Source organism: Nerophis ophidion, linkage group LG19 (assembly GCF_033978795.1).
Source record: "Nerophis ophidion isolate RoL-2023_Sa linkage group LG19, RoL_Noph_v1.0, whole genome shotgun sequence".
NCBI classification, from domain to species: Eukaryota; Metazoa; Chordata; class Actinopteri; order Syngnathiformes; family Syngnathidae; genus Nerophis; species Nerophis ophidion.
In genome coordinates, this window is record NC_084629.1 from 43,721,837 (window position 1) to 43,738,552 (window position 16,716).

At 41.7% G+C, this 16,716-nt stretch overlaps 1 protein-coding gene across 1 annotated transcript in view; it reads left to right on the forward strand.

Moving 5' to 3' along the window:
- lrp2a (low density lipoprotein receptor-related protein 2a) overlaps positions 1 to 16,716 on the forward strand; it is a 175,081-nt gene that overhangs the window by 57,071 nt on the left and 101,294 nt on the right. The window contains exons 14-24 of the mRNA XM_061880085.1: positions 1,678 to 1,880; positions 1,957 to 2,097; positions 2,187 to 2,390; positions 5,664 to 5,856; positions 7,308 to 7,433; positions 7,512 to 7,642; positions 9,322 to 9,459; positions 9,533 to 9,814; positions 9,891 to 10,130; positions 14,209 to 14,328; positions 15,530 to 15,646. Of these exons, the coding sequence (XP_061736069.1) occupies positions 1,678 to 1,880; positions 1,957 to 2,097; positions 2,187 to 2,390; positions 5,664 to 5,856; positions 7,308 to 7,433; positions 7,512 to 7,642; positions 9,322 to 9,459; positions 9,533 to 9,814; positions 9,891 to 10,130; positions 14,209 to 14,328; positions 15,530 to 15,646 (1,895 nt within the window). The remainder of the gene's footprint in view (positions 1 to 1,677; positions 1,881 to 1,956; positions 2,098 to 2,186; positions 2,391 to 5,663; positions 5,857 to 7,307; positions 7,434 to 7,511; positions 7,643 to 9,321; positions 9,460 to 9,532; positions 9,815 to 9,890; positions 10,131 to 14,208; positions 14,329 to 15,529; positions 15,647 to 16,716) is intronic.

Below are 16,716 nucleotides of genomic sequence, written 5' to 3' on the forward strand. Positions count from 1 at the left end.
GCAGGGAGAATTCACATTCAGTGGGACGCCAGCGACAATGCTGACTATGAGAAACCTTGGAGAGGACCTCAGATGTGGGCAACCCCCCCCCTCTAGGGGACCGAAAGCAATGGATGTCGAGCGGGTCTAACATGATACTGTGAAAGTTCAATCCATAGTGGCTCCAAGACAGCAGTGAGAGTCCCGTCCACAGGAAACCATCTCAAGCGGATCAGCAGCGTAGAGATGTCCCCAACCGATACAGGCGAGCGGTCCATCCTGGGTCCCGACGAGCGATCCATCCTGGGTCTCGACTCTGGACAGTCAGTACTTCATCCATGGTCATCGGACCGGACCCCCTCCACAAGGGAGGGGGGGACATAGGAGAAAGAAAAGAAGCGGCAGATCAACTGGTCTAAAAAAGGAGGTCTATTTAAAGGCTAGAGTATACAGATGAGTTTTAAGATGAGACTTAAATGCTTCTACTGAGGTGGCATCTCGAACTGTTACCGGGAGGGCATTCCAGAGTACTGGAGCCCGAACGGAAAACGCTCTATAGCCCGCAGACTTTTTTTGAGCTCTAGGAATCACTAATAAGCCGGAGTCTTTTGAACGCAGATTTCTTGCCGGGACATATGGTACAATACAATCGGCAAGATAGGCTGGAGCTAGACCGTGTAGTATTTTATACGTAAGTAGTAAAACCTTAAAGTCACATCTTAAGTGCACAGGAAGCCAGTGCAGGTGAGCCAGTACAGGCGTAATATGATCAAACTTTCTTGTTCTTGTCAAAAGTCTAGCAGCCGCATTTTGTACCAACTGTAATCTTTTAATGCTAGACATGGGGAGACCCGAAAATAATACGTTACAGTAATCGAGACGAGACGTAACAAACGCATGGATAATGATCTCGGCGTCTTTAGTGGACAAAATGGAGCGAATTTTAGCGATATTACGGAGATGAAAGAAGGCCGTTTTAGTAACGCTTTTAATGTGTGACTCAAAGGAGAGAGTTGGGTCGAAGATAATACCCAGATTTTTTACAGAGTCACCTTGTTTTATTATTTGGTTGTCAAATGTTAAAGTTGTATTCTTAAATAGAGGTCGGTGTCTAGCAGGACCGATAATCAGCATTTCCGTTTTTTTGGCATTAAGTTGCAAAAAGTTAGCGGACATCCATTGTTTAATTTCATTAAGACACGCTTCCAACTGACTACAGTCCGGCATGTTGGTCAGCTTTAGGGGCATGTAAAGTTGGGTGTCATCAGCATAACAGTGAAAGCTAATACCGTATTTGCGTATGACAAAACAAAAACATCATGTTTTTGATGAGTTCTTTCTTTCATTCAATGAATATCATCCACTCCTCTTCAGCACGGTCCTTCGCACTAACTTTCTCCCTTATTAACCTGGTTGAAAAACAATGTAACGTCTATTTCTAACTATAACCAAACGCTCGCAAATTAGAGCAGATGTTTTGGGTGTATTATCTGCAAAGTTTATTGAAAAGCGGTTACAAATCAACATTTTGTCATTTTAATTTGAAAGGGGAACACTAACGCTGTGCAATGGTTTCAGCCCCACAAGACTGCAAAGAAAAGGGGCTCGCATACAAATTTTGAACTCCTATGATTGTTGCTCTTATACCAAGCAAGTATCCTACAGATTTTGTTCCCAAATGCTTCTGCCCGCTAACAGGAAGACTGTTGTTCATGGAGGGGCTGTGGTCCCACACCCCTTTGGGATCAGCCTGTTTGAGCACACTGTCTATTTCACCGACTGGACAAAGATGGCAGTGATGAAAGCAAACAAATTCTCCGACACACGTCCTCAGGTGGTCTACAGCACGTCGCAGACGCCACACGGCGTGGCGGTCATGCATCCTTTGAAACAGCCCCAAGGTACAGTCACCCTCAATTGTTCGATTGCGTCTTGATGAAGATTGATGCAAACTTTCTTTTCTCCTTACGTTTTCAGTGGCAAACCCTTGCAGTGAGAGCAAAGGTGGGTGTGATCAAATATGCGTTTTGAGTCACAGGAGTGACAATGGAGGGTTAGGCTATCGCTGCAAGTGTCGCATCGGCTACGACCTACAAACCGATGGCAAGACATGTTTGGGTATGGAAACCTGTCGGTATCTCATGATGTGCTCTCTTCAACTACGGTCATCCTTCAATGTTGTCTTTCTTCTGATGGACTGTTTCTAGCTGTTCGGCAGTTTCTCCTCTTCTCCAGTCAACTGGCTGTGAGAGGGATCCCCTTCAACCTCTCCTCTCAGGAGGACATCATCTTGCCCATCACTGGATCGCCCTCCTACTTTGTCGGGGTGGACTTCAGCGCCAAGGATGACGCTATCTTCTTCTCCGACACGGCAAAAGATATCATCTACAAACAGAAAGTAGATGGGACTAGTGAGTATTCTGCCTTTTGCTGTAGCTGACCTGTTCATAGTCATTGTTCACCGAGCCAAGATCTGCCGCCCAAAGGCAAAACCCAGTAACTCAATTGTGGTCAAAACTGAGCTGATAATAATTTTGGAGTTCCTAGGTGATATGCTTTACATTAGTGTCATTTGTTCCGTAAGTAAGCTGTTACGCGCATGGCAGGACCTAGCAACTACCACATAACCGTGTAGATACAACAGAAAACCTAGTATCTCAAGGGACCAATCGGAGCTTCTTTGTCAGTCCCCTTATTGTCTTTAATGAGCCATTTGCAGGAATGGGGGCCGACGGTCAACCTGATTATGTGATATTATGGCACGAGGGGATATTTGGGGCTTCACGGTGGCAGAGGGGTTAGTGCGTCTGCCTCACAATACGAAGGTCCTGCAGTCCTGGGTTCAAATCCAGGCTCGGGATCTTTCTGTGTGGAGTTTGCATGTTCTCCCCGTGAATGCGTGGGTTCCCTCCGGGTACTCCGGCTTCCTCCCACCTCCAAAGACATGCACCTGGGGATAGGTTGATTGGCAACACTAAATTGGCCCTAGTGTGTGAATGTTGTCTGTCTATCTGTGTTGGCCCTGCGATGAGGTGGCGACTTGTCCAGGGTGTACCCCGCCTTCCGCCCGATTGTAGCTGAGATAGGCGCCAGCGCCCCCCGCGACCCCGAAAGGGAATAAGCGGTAGAAAATGGATGGATGGATGGAGGGGATATTTGGAAGATTGGCCCAGGACGTTGCAAGCACCTTTATTAAATGTATTGTTCTTGATTCTTCCCCTCGCATACTCTTTTGAGCAGATAACTGTGGAGGTCAAAATAAAAACTGGACGCTGTACACGGCTCTTGCCCAATGTGCAAACGCAGCATCAAGATAGATTGGTTTTCCTTTGTTTTCTCAAAATCAGCTAGAAGTGAGTTACTAGGTTTTGCCTTTGGACGGCAGAGATGCACAAGTACAAAAGGCAAAAGCAGTGAAGTTGTCACGTTGGATAAATGGTGGGGGTGTAACGGTACGTGTATTTGTATTGAACCGTTTCGGTACGGGGGTTTCAGTTCGGTTCGGAAGTGTACCGAACGAGTACACATGCTAGCAGTGACCGGGCTAGGACAACATGTAAAAGCCAGAGCTGGAAGACCCTCCAACTGAACGAGTTTCCACACGGACATATTAGGTAGCGTACCGCACGTTGTGTAAACAATGCACACCGAGGCACAACACACGCCATGCTAGCAGCGACCGGGCTACGATAGACTGACCATACCTCCTCTTTTCACCGGACATGTCCTCTTTTGCAGGGCTGTCCGGGTGGAGTTTCTTAAATGCCTCAAATGTCCAGCATTTTGAGTTAGGGTTGCGTGTATTTTCAATGTACGTTCAGGGTTAAGAACGGGTTAAAAACAAAACAAAAAATTGTGTGCACAGCAACATTCGGGCAGAGACAGAGAGCGCGAGAGAGGTATGATAAACGTGCATGCGTCGCCAGGCTCTGCTTTTTACCGACAGATTCATCAGATTTTATTTTTTATTATCTATAGCAGAGGTCTAAAAAGTGTGCCCAGGAGGCCATTTGCGGGCCACAGCTAATGTTTTAAAGGCCCACGGCACATTCCAAAAATACTATTTAAATAAACAAAAACATAACAAAAGTGAAATAAAATGGCTTAAAGGTTAAATGTAATTTAGAAAAAATTGCAACGTTGACTAATAAAACAAAGCTGTTTTTTTATTTCAAACTGTCATTGCTCAAAACATAATATTGAATCAAAATCAATGTTATTATGAATTATTGACCTATCCAAGGTTCCCATTACTTCACATCAAATATTCCACTAAGAAAAATAATTTTGGTGGAAGATTTTGCAAATTTGGTAAACAAATAACCAAAAAAATATATATTTTGTTGTTTTCTTAATGTACCGAAAATGAACCGAACCGTGACCTCTGAACCGAGGTACGTACCAAACCCGAATTTTTGTGTGGCGTTACACCCCTAGTAAATGGTAAATAAAAAGAGAATACACTGATTTGCAAATCCTTTTCAACTTCTATTCCATTGAATAGACTGCAAAGACAAGATATTTAACGTTCCAACTGATAAACTTTGTTATTTTTGGCAAATATTAGCTCATTTGGAATTTGATGCCTGCCACATGTTTCAAAAAAGCTGGCACAAGTGGCAAAAAAGACTGAGAAAGTTGAAGAATGCTCATCAAAGGCTTACTTGGAACATCCCACAGGTGTGCAGGCTAATTGGGAACAGGTGGGTGCCATGATTGGCTATAAAAGCAGCTTCCATGAAATGCTCACTCATTCACAAACAAGGACGGGGCTAAGGTCACCACTTTGTCAACAAATGCCTGAGCAAATTGTATACAGTTTAAGAACAACATTTGTCAAGCAGCTATTGCAAGGAATTTAGGGATGTCACCATCTACGCTCCGTAAAATCATCAAAAGGTTCAGAGAATCAGGATAAATCACTGCACGTACATAAAGGCCATGGCCGTCGATCCCTCAGGCACCATTAATGCTGAAAGGTACATACAGCTTTTGGAGCAACATATGTTGCCATCCAAGCAACGTTATCATGGACGCCCCTGCTTATTTCAGCAAGACAATGCCAAGCCATGTGTTACAACAGCGTGGCTTTATAGTAAAAGAGTGCGGGTACTAGACTGGCCTGCCTGTAGTCCAGACATTGAAAATGTGTGCAGGCTAAAATATGAGGCAGGAGACTGTTGAACAACTTAAGCTGTACATCAAGCAAGAATGGGAAAGAATTCCACTTCAAAAATGTGTCTCCTCAGTTCCCAAACCTGCACTGAGTGTTGTTAAAAGGAAAGGCCATGTAACACACTGGTAAAAATGACGTCTTTGCAATGTGTTGCTGCCATTACATTCTAACTTCATGATTATTTGTAAAAAATACCTAAGTTTCTCAGTGTGAAGATGAAATATCTTGTCTTTGCAGTCTATTCAATTGAATATAAGTTGAAAAGGATTTGTTGTATTCTCTTTTTATTTAGCATTTACACAAGCTGACAACTTCACTGCTTTTGGCTTCTGTATTTAAAAACATCCACCAAAAAGTGATGCGCCACCGCACTGAGTAGACATGTTGTTTTTGGAGCGGCTCTTGTTCTTCTCTTCCGGTCCACTTGAGGAAAATGCATGCTGACAGTCTGTTTGTTTGAATAGCATCTCTGAGTTTAGGAGAGTCGGAACTGCTTTGATGTGCACAGGCAGGGAGGTGCTGGCAGCCAACAGAGTGGACGGTGTGGAGGACCTGGCTTACGACTGGATTTCTGCAAATCTCTACTGGACTGACCCGCGATACAGGAGCATATCCGTTATGAAGGTTGCCGATAAATCCAGGCGGGCTATCGTACAGAACCTCAACAACCCAAGGGCCATCGTGGTGCATCCTCTTGCTGGGTACATCAACATAGGACCTGATGAGTACTTCTGAATACTCTGCTCTCATCTCATTGTAAAGAGTGTGTACAACTAGTTGCAGCTGATATACAACTTTAAGTTCAAGTTCAAGTGGCAATGATTGTCACACACGCACTAGCTGTGGCGAAATTATCCTCTGCATTTGACCCATCACCCTTGTTCACCCCGGGGGAGGTGAGGGGAGCAGTGAGCAGCAGCAGTGGCCACGGCCCGGGAATCATTTTTGATTATTTAACCCCCAATTCCAAGCCTTGATGCTGAGTGCCAAGCAGGGAGGTAATGGCTCCCATTTTTATAGTCTTTGATATGACTCTGCTGGGATTTGAACTCACAACCTACCCATCTCAGGGCGGACACTCTAACCACTAGACCACTGAGTAGAGCCTCAATGAGTATTTTAGGGAAAATAGTTCAATTAAACAGTGATTTATCTGCTTGCTATAACTTTAGTCTTTTTCTAACAAATACACATCATCAATATTGAAATTGCACTTTTTACATTATTGCATTACTACAAAAAAGATTTGGGCACTACATGCGGGCCAGATTTGATCTATTTTGTATTAGTTTACACCAGGGGTCGGGAACCTTTTTGGCCGAGAGAGCCATGAAAGCCAAAAATTTTAAAATTTATTTTTCGGAGAGCCATATAATATTTTTTAACACTGAATACAACTAAATGTGTGCATTTTTAAGTAACACCACCATTTTTAGACTATAGTAAGTCTCACTTATTCTGAAGCTAACCATCCAGCCATCCATTTTCTACCGATTGTCCCGTTCAATAATAAGCAAAATGCTTCTTAGCATTAATGCGACTTCTTGAACAGGTGGGGTAGAAAACGCATGGATGGATTAAAATGCATGAGAATGTTTTATTTTTAACTCTGTGATTACCAGCGGAATTATTCGTGACTTATCGTGTTAAGCAATGTCAGCTAAGACTCATCTGAGAGCCAGATGTGGTCATCAGAAGAGCCACATCTGGCTTGAGAGCCATAGGTTCCCTACCCCTGGTTTACACTCAAACAAAGCAACGGAATATGAATTGAAGCATTCTTCCGATTGATTTAATTGTTGCAGTCATGAGTGTATGTTGCTTACCTGTTGTTTACCTAGCTCAAATAAAACTGCTCCCTCTTAAACAATTCATATTTAGTCCAGCAATTTAGATGTTTTTATGTAGTCTTTAAAAACCAGTGGCTTCACAACCCACAAGCTTTTTTTTCCAATAGCCTGAAAGTCAAATGGCCTCTGCATCCACTAGAAGAGATCAGTGCTGCATGAAGGGCCGTAATGTCCTAGAAAGTTCCTGGAACATTATAATAAAGAGGGATTTGCATTGTGTTGTACAGTATCCAGTGTTTATTTAACAGTCTAACTGCTAAACACTCATTAGGCAATTCTTCTTGTTTCATTTGCTTTTCCAGGTATATATTTTGGACCGACTGGTACCGGCCTGCAAAGATTATGAGGGCCTGGGGAGATGGATCACATGCCCTGTCCATCGTAAACACCACCCTGGGCTGGCCTAATGGTCTCGCTATTGACTGGAGGTGAGTGGCATTACAGCAAAATCATTTGACTTTTATGAAGTTTATTTTGACACCTTGCCTTCTGTTGTGTCTTCCCAGCTCCACGCGTTTGTTTTGGGTCGATGCCTTCTTCGACAAAATTGAGCATAGCAATTTTGATGGACACAACAGGCTTTCTTTGGACCGCATTACTCAGATGTCGCATCCATTTGGCCTCACAATTTTCGAAGGTAATTAAAAGGTTTAATAACAATAGGTCAGCGTAGTCCAAAATGTGGGGGGTACTTTCATACATTTTGTACATTAAAAACATTAAAAGCAAAACAATATAGGTCAATCAATAGTTTAGAGGTAGGAATATTTTTGTTGCAACTCACAATTGGATCTGATTCAGAGTCTTAGAGTGACGACTCGATTCAGAATAGATTCTTGATTCACTCGATTCTCACAACATATTTGGTATAATAAATAAATACAACCTTTTCAAAACAGGTTACAGGTTACAAAACCACCTTTAGGTTGCTGACAGCAAGTAAGCTTGGAGATAGCCTGAAAACATGAAATAAAAATACATTTAAGAATCGATTTAGAACCTTACTAAATTGGAAACATGATTCGGATGTGAATTAGTGTAATAGCTTATCTACCTTAGTTGAGACACTTAATTTCTTATTATTCTTGACTAATGGTCACCAACACGCATTGCTGCGGTAGTTGTGATCTTTGACCCTCAGATTCAGGAGACGGGAGGTGACATCTAGGTAAGAATCTTCCAAGCAGTCTGGAGCAGCGATGTCTGAGTTGTTTTCCCTCCTGGCAGTTATGTCGGCCATCAGAGTGTAACAGCGAATCTTGGAGGAATATGCCTCTGGATTTCATTATTCATTATATACATTGTTGTAAGTAGATGTTACAATGCAAACTTTACAATTACAAAAGTTTACACATTTAGCTGAACTTCAGCAATTTTGTCAAGAGGAGTGGTGAAAAATTCCGGCAGAAGTTTGTGGATCAATCAATCAATCAATCAATGTTTATTTATATAGCCCCAAATCACAAATGTCTCAAAGGACTGCACAAATCATTACGACTATGACATCCTCGGAAGAACCCACAAAAGGGCAAGGAAAACTCACACCCAGTGGGCAGGGAGAATTCACACCCAGTGGGACGCCAGTGACAATGCTGACTATGAGAAACCTTGGAGAGGACCTCAGATGTGGGGAACCCCCCCCCCCCCTCCAGGGGACCGAAAGCAATGGATGTCGAGCAGGTCTAACATGATACTGTGAAAGTTCAATCCATAGTGGCTCCAACACAGCCGCGAGAGTTCAGTTCAAGCGGATCCAAGACAGCAGTGAGAGTCCCGTCCACAGGAAACCATCCCAAGCAGAGTCGGATCAGCAGCGTAGAGATGTCCCCGACCGATACACAGGCGAGCGGTCCATCCTGGGTCTCGACTCTGGACAGCCAGTACTTCATCCATGGTCATCGGACCGGACCCCCTCCACAAGGGAGGGGGGGACATAGGAGAAAAAAGAAAAGAAAAGAAGCTGCAGATCAACTGGTCTAAAAAGGAGGTCTATTTAAAGTCTAGAGTATACAGATGAGTTTTAAGGTGAGACTTAAATGCTTCCAAAAGCACCTTATTGCAATGATACTTGCCAAGGGACATGGAAGCAAATATGAACATTGCTGTATGTATACTTTTGAGCAAGCACATTTGCTCACATTTTTAGTAGAGCCATAATAAATTCATAAAAGAAGCAAACTTCACAAAAAAATCAGAGTTGTAGAAATGATTGGAACTTTAAGACAGCCATGACATGATGTTCTTTACAAGTGTATGTAAACTTTTGATTGCGACCAGGTAATGAAAATGATTATTTCTCATCAACGACTGGTCAAGGTTATGCCTATTTCACTGACTGGCGGCTGGGTGGAATTGTCCGTGTCCGCAAGACTGACGGTGGCGAGATGGTGGTGATCCGACGAGGAATTACTCATATCATGCACGTCAAATCTTTCAACTCCAACTCTCAAATTGGTCAGTAGCTTTTCTCACCGGCTCATTTATAGCACTTCTGCCCCTTACCTCTGTCCACTCCCACTGGTGTCAGGTTCTAACCAATGCAACCGGCCGACAAATCCAAATGGGGACTGTAGCCACTTTTGCTTCCCAGCCCCTGACTCTCACAGGGTATGTGGATGCCCGTATGGCATGAAGCTGACCCCCGACCGGCAGACGTGTGTGGACGACCCCTCGAGTGAGCCGCCGACACTGCAATGCGGCGCTAACTCCTTCTCCTGTGGCAATGGCAAATGTGTCCCAAGCAGCTATCGATGTGACGGTGTTGACGACTGCCATGACAGCAGCGATGAGACCAATTGTGGCATCAACAGTAATGTTATTTTTTTTATTCCGGACCAACAGTTTTCATACATTTTCTGTCTTAATATTTATTTTTGTGCCCCCAGACAACACTTGTTCCCCTTCTGCATTCACCTGTGCCAATCAGCGTTGTGTGCCAGCCGCGTGGCGATGTGACAGCCACAACGACTGTCTGGACAACAGCGATGAGTCCAACTGCCCAACACACACACCCACAACCTGCTCGGCCAATCAGTTTACCTGCGCCAACCACCGCTGTGTCCCGCTTACCTGGCGCTGTGACACGGACAACGACTGTGGGGATGGTTCAGACGAAGCCGACTGCTGTAAGTTCAACAGCCAACGCTGGCACACACACCTTCTCAGTCACTGCATTGTCTTCTTTATTTTCATGACTATTCACATTGTAGATTGTCACATCAAAACTAGGAATGAACACATGTGGAGTTATGTACTTAAAAAAAAAAAGGTAAAATAACTGAAAACATGTTTCATATTTTAGTTTCCTCAAAATAGCCACCCTTTGCTCTGATTAGGCATAGGGGCCAACAAGTACTAAACACCTCTGGGGACTCCAAGACTGTTGGAAAAGCATTTCAGGTGACTACCTCTTGAAGCTCATGGAGAGAATGCCAAGAGTGTGCAAAGCAGTAATCAGAGCAAAGGGTGGCTATTTTGAAGAAACTACAATACAAAACATGTTTTCAGTTATTTCACCCTTTTTACAAGTACATCAAATAAAACTTTATTTATAAAGCGCTTTTCATACTTGAAAAATGCATGGCAAACTCCTTTACAAAGTTAAAAACAATACCCCGGTGACTCCTATCCCCCATTATTACATACGTACGCACGGACACACATACCAAACACAAACACACACACAACACACATGCACACACACACACACACAACACTCACACACATGCAACTATACGGACTGATGATTGCATGGCTGAGTACAGAGTAGACATGTGAGTAAACACTATCACAGGACGTCATCAGACCATGGCCACCAGGACGCTGACACAAAAGCTTCCCCACAAGCATGGCCGATAACCCCTGAAGCAGATGTCTTATCTGAGGAACGTTGGAAAATAAAACTTGTAAAATAGTAAGAACCAATTAGTAGAGATAAAAAATAAAATACAAATAAGAAGTGTGAAGATTAATGAATAAAAAATGTAATATATATATATATATATATATATATATATATATATATATACATATATATATATATATATATATATATATATACATATATATATATATGTGTGTTTATTCATATATATATATATATATATATTCATTTATATATATATATATATATATTCATATATATATATATATATATATATATATATATATATTCATATATGTCTTGATTGGATTATCCAGAGAATAGTGCTTGATACCGTGGTAGAGCGCAATATGTATGTGTGGGAAAAAATCACAAGACTACTCCATCTCTACCGAACTGTTTCATGAGGGGTTCCCTCAATCATCAGATTTTTTTTATTTTTTTATCTCCTGATGATTGAGGGAACCCCTCATGAAACAGTTCTGTAGAGATGGTGATTTTTTTCCCACACATACATGGGGATAGGTTGATTGGCAACACTAAATTGGCCCTAGTGTGTGAATGTGAGTGTGAATGTTGTCTGTCTATCTGTGTTGGTCCTGCGATGAGGTGGCAACTTGTCCAGGGTGTACCCCGCCTTCCGCACGATTGTAGCTGAGATAGGCGCCAGCGCCCCCCGCAACCCCAAAAGGGAATAAGCGGTAGGAAATGGATGGATGGATGGACATACATATATATATATATATATGTGTGTGTGTGTGTGTGTGTGTGTGTGTGTGTGTGTGTGTGTGTGTGTGTATATATATATGTGTATATATATATATATATATATATATATATATATATATGTATATATATATGTTTGTATATATATATATATGTATATATAAGTAATAGAATAAAAAGTAAAATACAATTGACTTCAATGAAATAATATCAGGTAAAGGCCAAATTAAGAAGTTGAGTCTTAAGCCTGCTCTTGAAAACACAAACGTCCTCTGCAAAACGTAACTCCACATGTGTTCATTCATATTTTTGATGTGACAAACCACAATGTAAACAGTCATGAAAATAAAGAAATGAGAAGGTGTATCCAAAGTTTTGGTCTGTACTGTAGATTGATACACAACCCTCACAATTATAAGATGTTCCTGCAAAGAATCATATTTAATCTATTTATGTTCTTCAAACTTAAAAAAGTATTCCTCCATCTTAAACAAGTGCTCCATTGACACTGGGATTAAAGTTCTTGTATGTTTTTCTTTCTAAGCACTCTGTAGTTGTTTTTGTTTTTTATTGGCCCACAGCTTATCCCAAAACACATTTTGAAGGACAATTAGGACCAGACACAAAGTAAAAACAGAATATTAATCAGAACACAAAGCAGAGATGTTGGCTTTGTTTATTTTACTTGTCTTGGAAAACTTAGATAACAAATTCATTTTTGATTTAATCAAATCAACAATGTGACAGAAATTAATTGACATAAAGACAACAACAACAAAAAATTTCTGCCAAAAATCCAAACTTTTGACAAACAGGGAACTTACTATCAAAATAAGAGCAGGTAGTTGCTCACACTTCCTAAAACTTTCTGTAACATTGAGGAAGAAATGACATCAACCAACTTGAAAAATGTCTCAACTATAACCTTTGTGGAAAAACCCAGAATTGCTATTTTTGGGAAGGGTTTCACAATATTTATGGGTGGCCTTGAGTAACTGCTAAGATGTGTCAGAGTAAATGGCCTGCTTGTGATGTTAAGGCTTTTTATTTTGTTGTTTATTGATTTAACAGCAATTTGTGATGAACATGTTTATCCATTTTCCCGAGAGACTTCCCATATTTTAAAACGCAAATCTTGACAGATATGCCTCAGGCTCAGTTTGCATTCTCACTTTCGGAAGTCAAAATCTAAAAAGTGTGCCACTGACATAACTGAAGTTAGCTTAGCAGGTAAGGGTGTAACGGTACACAAAAATTTTGGTTTGGTACGTACCTCGGTTTAGAGGACACGGTTCGGTTAATTTTCGGTACAGTAAGAAAACAACCAAATATGATTTTTTGGGTTATTTATTTACCAAATTTGTTAACAATTTCTTAATCCTTTTAACATTGGGAACACTATAATAATTCTGCCCACGTTAATCCACATTAAACTGCCTCAACTTGTTGCTTTGATTAAATAAAATGACAAAACCTTGCTTCTACATATAAAAAGTGCAACATTAAACAGTTTCATCTCAACTCATCATGCTTAATTTATTACAGCATTTGGGAAGCCTGTAGTAAATTTTTATTATGTAAATGTTATATTTTTGTCAACATGTGATAGCAGGGACCCTGCCTTTCAAAACTAGGCTGCTACATTACTAATGATTCATGTAACTATTTCTGAAAAAATAATACAATAGCAATAGGAGAGACTATCCCTGAACACCATGGAGTTCAGTGAAATAACAGACACGCACGCACACACACACACACACACACACACACACACACACACAGCAAAATGAGCTAACGTTACACTAAAAGCTAATTAGCCTTCACCTCAAGCCAGAACTGCGAGCGAACTGAGCTGCAGTTTAAGTTTCTAGAAGGTCAACGGGCTCATAATGTGATGTTAGTAGTAGTTGTGACTGGGAGGTGTTTTTTATAATTTGGGGAGAGTACGATGTCCGCTGCTCACCTGCTAAACACCTATCTGCTCGACGTTGAAGCATTGACTACATGCGCTCTGAATACGCATTGCTGATTGGCTTTGTATGTAACCAATCAGATGGTTGTGTGGGTGGGACAATGCTGGGTGCTGAGACAGAGGCAGAAAGCAGAGCAGCTTTTTAGCTTACAAACTCATTCGGTACACCTTCAAACCGAACTGAAACCCCCGTACTGAAACGGTTCAATACAAATACACATACCATTACACCCCTATTAGCAGGTATGAAAATATGTTGTCTTTATTTTTCTCAAGCTGCTGCACCTCCTTTAACGTTGCCTCACTAGTAAAAAAATGCATGGTCCAGACCAGGAGTGTCCAATGTGCAGTCTTGAGGCCTTTTGGCGCACCTCATCTTTTTTTGGGCCATGGCACAGTCTGAAAACAAAAGAACAAAGAGGCGTAATGGAATGAAAAAAGTTGAAATGTTTTACCACAAAGCTGACATACGGGCAGTTTTTTATTTCAATACAATTGCACATAGTATTGGTTTTAGCCTGTTTTGTGAATTGAATATTTAAACACAGTATTTGTAATCCAAGGTCTAGACATTGAATTGTCCTCCAGCCAATACAACATGGTCTAAATGTGTCCACAGATCTGAGTTCCACATGCCTTCCAGACCAGTTTCAGTGTCCAGACCAACGCTGCATCGCACCCAACTATATCTGCGATGGCGATAGAGACTGTGTGGATGGGGCAGATGAGCAAGGATGCAGTAAGTAACATTGTGGTCTCACACATCTGACCAAGACAAAAACGCTTCAAGATGAATTGTGTCTTTAATGACTTATAAAAGTTGTTACAATGTTGGATACTCATGTTCAACAATGTCAAAGTGTTGAAGCATAAGGTTCAAGCCATTGGGCGTGAGCTTCCATACAGTTTTGCATGCCTGCAGAGTATTTGTTGAAATCAGTGACCTCACAGATTGACAGCTGTACTTATGTGGGCATCCTTGGACTTACTGTGTTGTGTCCCCTCACATAACTCAGGCCGCTGCCCGAGGAACTTCTATTTATTCCTTCTTGTTTTGTACCCTCCCGCCTACCCATGTCCATAACATAAATACTGTAAAATATATTCTTCCATTATATGTTCGTAACTAACTTTAGTTTGATCATGGTGTTCAGCATTTTTACCTTGATCAAACATGGCGGAAATGTCTGTTAGAAGTTAGCGCAGTCATAAACAGTAGGTAAGCAATGATGCTCGGTGCAATCTGCCTTTATTGACCGTGATCCTGCGTATGGCAGTGAATGTGTGTCTGGTTGTGTGAGCGACCATCTCGTTCAAAGTCAGGCTCGTCACTACGTAATAAATGTTCAATCAGCGTTGTGCCTCTTCGAGCTTGCACAGCTGAAAGTGCCACTCAGAAGAACAAAATAGAGAAACATGACTAACACAAAAGTTGAGAAGGAGCAGCAACTTCAGTGACCAACTTTAGTTTCACTGTCTGATGCAGCTCGCCAGTAATCCTGCCCCAATACTCCCAGAAGGCCTATAAGACTGAACTACTGTAGTGGTCCCCACTGGGAGGTCTGGGATCGCCTCCGCAAACCAACATCTTGCAGACATAAGTGCTGGTAGATAATAACTGTGACTGTGGATCAAAATATATGCAAAACTTACACCAAAGCAAATGGCTAGACCGCAAGGAAGTGCTTTAATTGGAGAATAAAATCATCATAGGTCCCCTTTGAAGAAAAGTGTAGCTTTATTTCCGTCTTTCTATTAGCAATGATGTTTTCCTCCCCGTGATCATAAAAAATGTTGGCCAAACAACTAAAGTCTCCTGTAAGATGCACCAAATATTTGCTTTGTTTAATGAACGCTTTCCGACGTTTGCACACCAACATCTGTCAGCATATATAGAACACAAAGGAGTGAGATTTACCCTGCTCATCTGGATTTTACAGTCTACAACTGCACTGCAAGCCAGTTCAAGTGCACCCGAGGTCACCAGTGCATCAACTCCTTCTACCGCTGTGATGGTGTCTTTGACTGCACCGACCGCTCGGATGAGCAAGGCTGCCGTAAGTAGTGAAGCCATCCTTACACTTCTGGAGGTCTGCTCCATGCCTGCTGGATTCAAATACAAGAGCTTTATGAAAATGATTCCTGTTGACACACTTTTTGAGAATAGAGGTCTATATTGCCTTAGAACAGAAGTCGGCAACCTTTACCACTCAAAGAGCCATTTCCACCTGTTTCACAAAATAAAGAAAATAATGGAAGCTACAAAACTCTTTAGAAATTTTAAATGAAATAACACTGCATATGGAGTTTTTTTATTGCTTTGTGCTATATATAAACCAGGGGTCGAAGACATGCGGCCACACCTTAATATGAAAATGTAATGGTGCGGCCCGCGAGTTTTATATGAATGCTGCGTGACAGCATCACACTTTCCAACCCCCCCTAATTTTCCAAGAAACTCCCGTATTTCTGAGCAACCATACTCGCGTTTGTCTATTAGTCTTTGCCCAGGTAACAATGATAAGGGAGTACTATGAAGGCACTGCCATTAGAGCTCTCTACGACATGTACAACAGCTTACTAACCCCCGTCACATTTTCAAAGTGGCATCTGTAGACACACGTAATCGACTGCAAGGCATACTTGTTCAACAGCCGTACAGGTCACACTGAGGGTTGTGATATAAACAACTTTAACACTTTTACTAATATGCGCCACACTGTGAACCCACACCAAACAAGAATGACAAACACATTTTGGGAGAACATCCGCTCTGTAACACAACATAAACACAACAGAACAAATACCCAGAATCCCTTGCGTCCCTAACTCTTCCAGGCTACATTATACATCCCCGCTAGCACCAAATCCACCTCCCCCCGTGCGTCGGTTGAGGTGGGCGGGGTTTGGTGCTAGCGGGGGTGTATAATGTAGCCCAGAAGAGTTAGGGATGCATGGGATTCTTGTTATTTGTTCTGTTGTGGTTATGTTGTGTTATAGAGCGGATGTTCTCCCGAAATGTGTTTGTCATTCTTGTTTAGTGTGGATTTACAGTGTGGCACATATTAGTAAGAGTGTTAAAGTTGTTTATATTACAACCTTCAGTGTAACCTGTATGGCTGTTGAG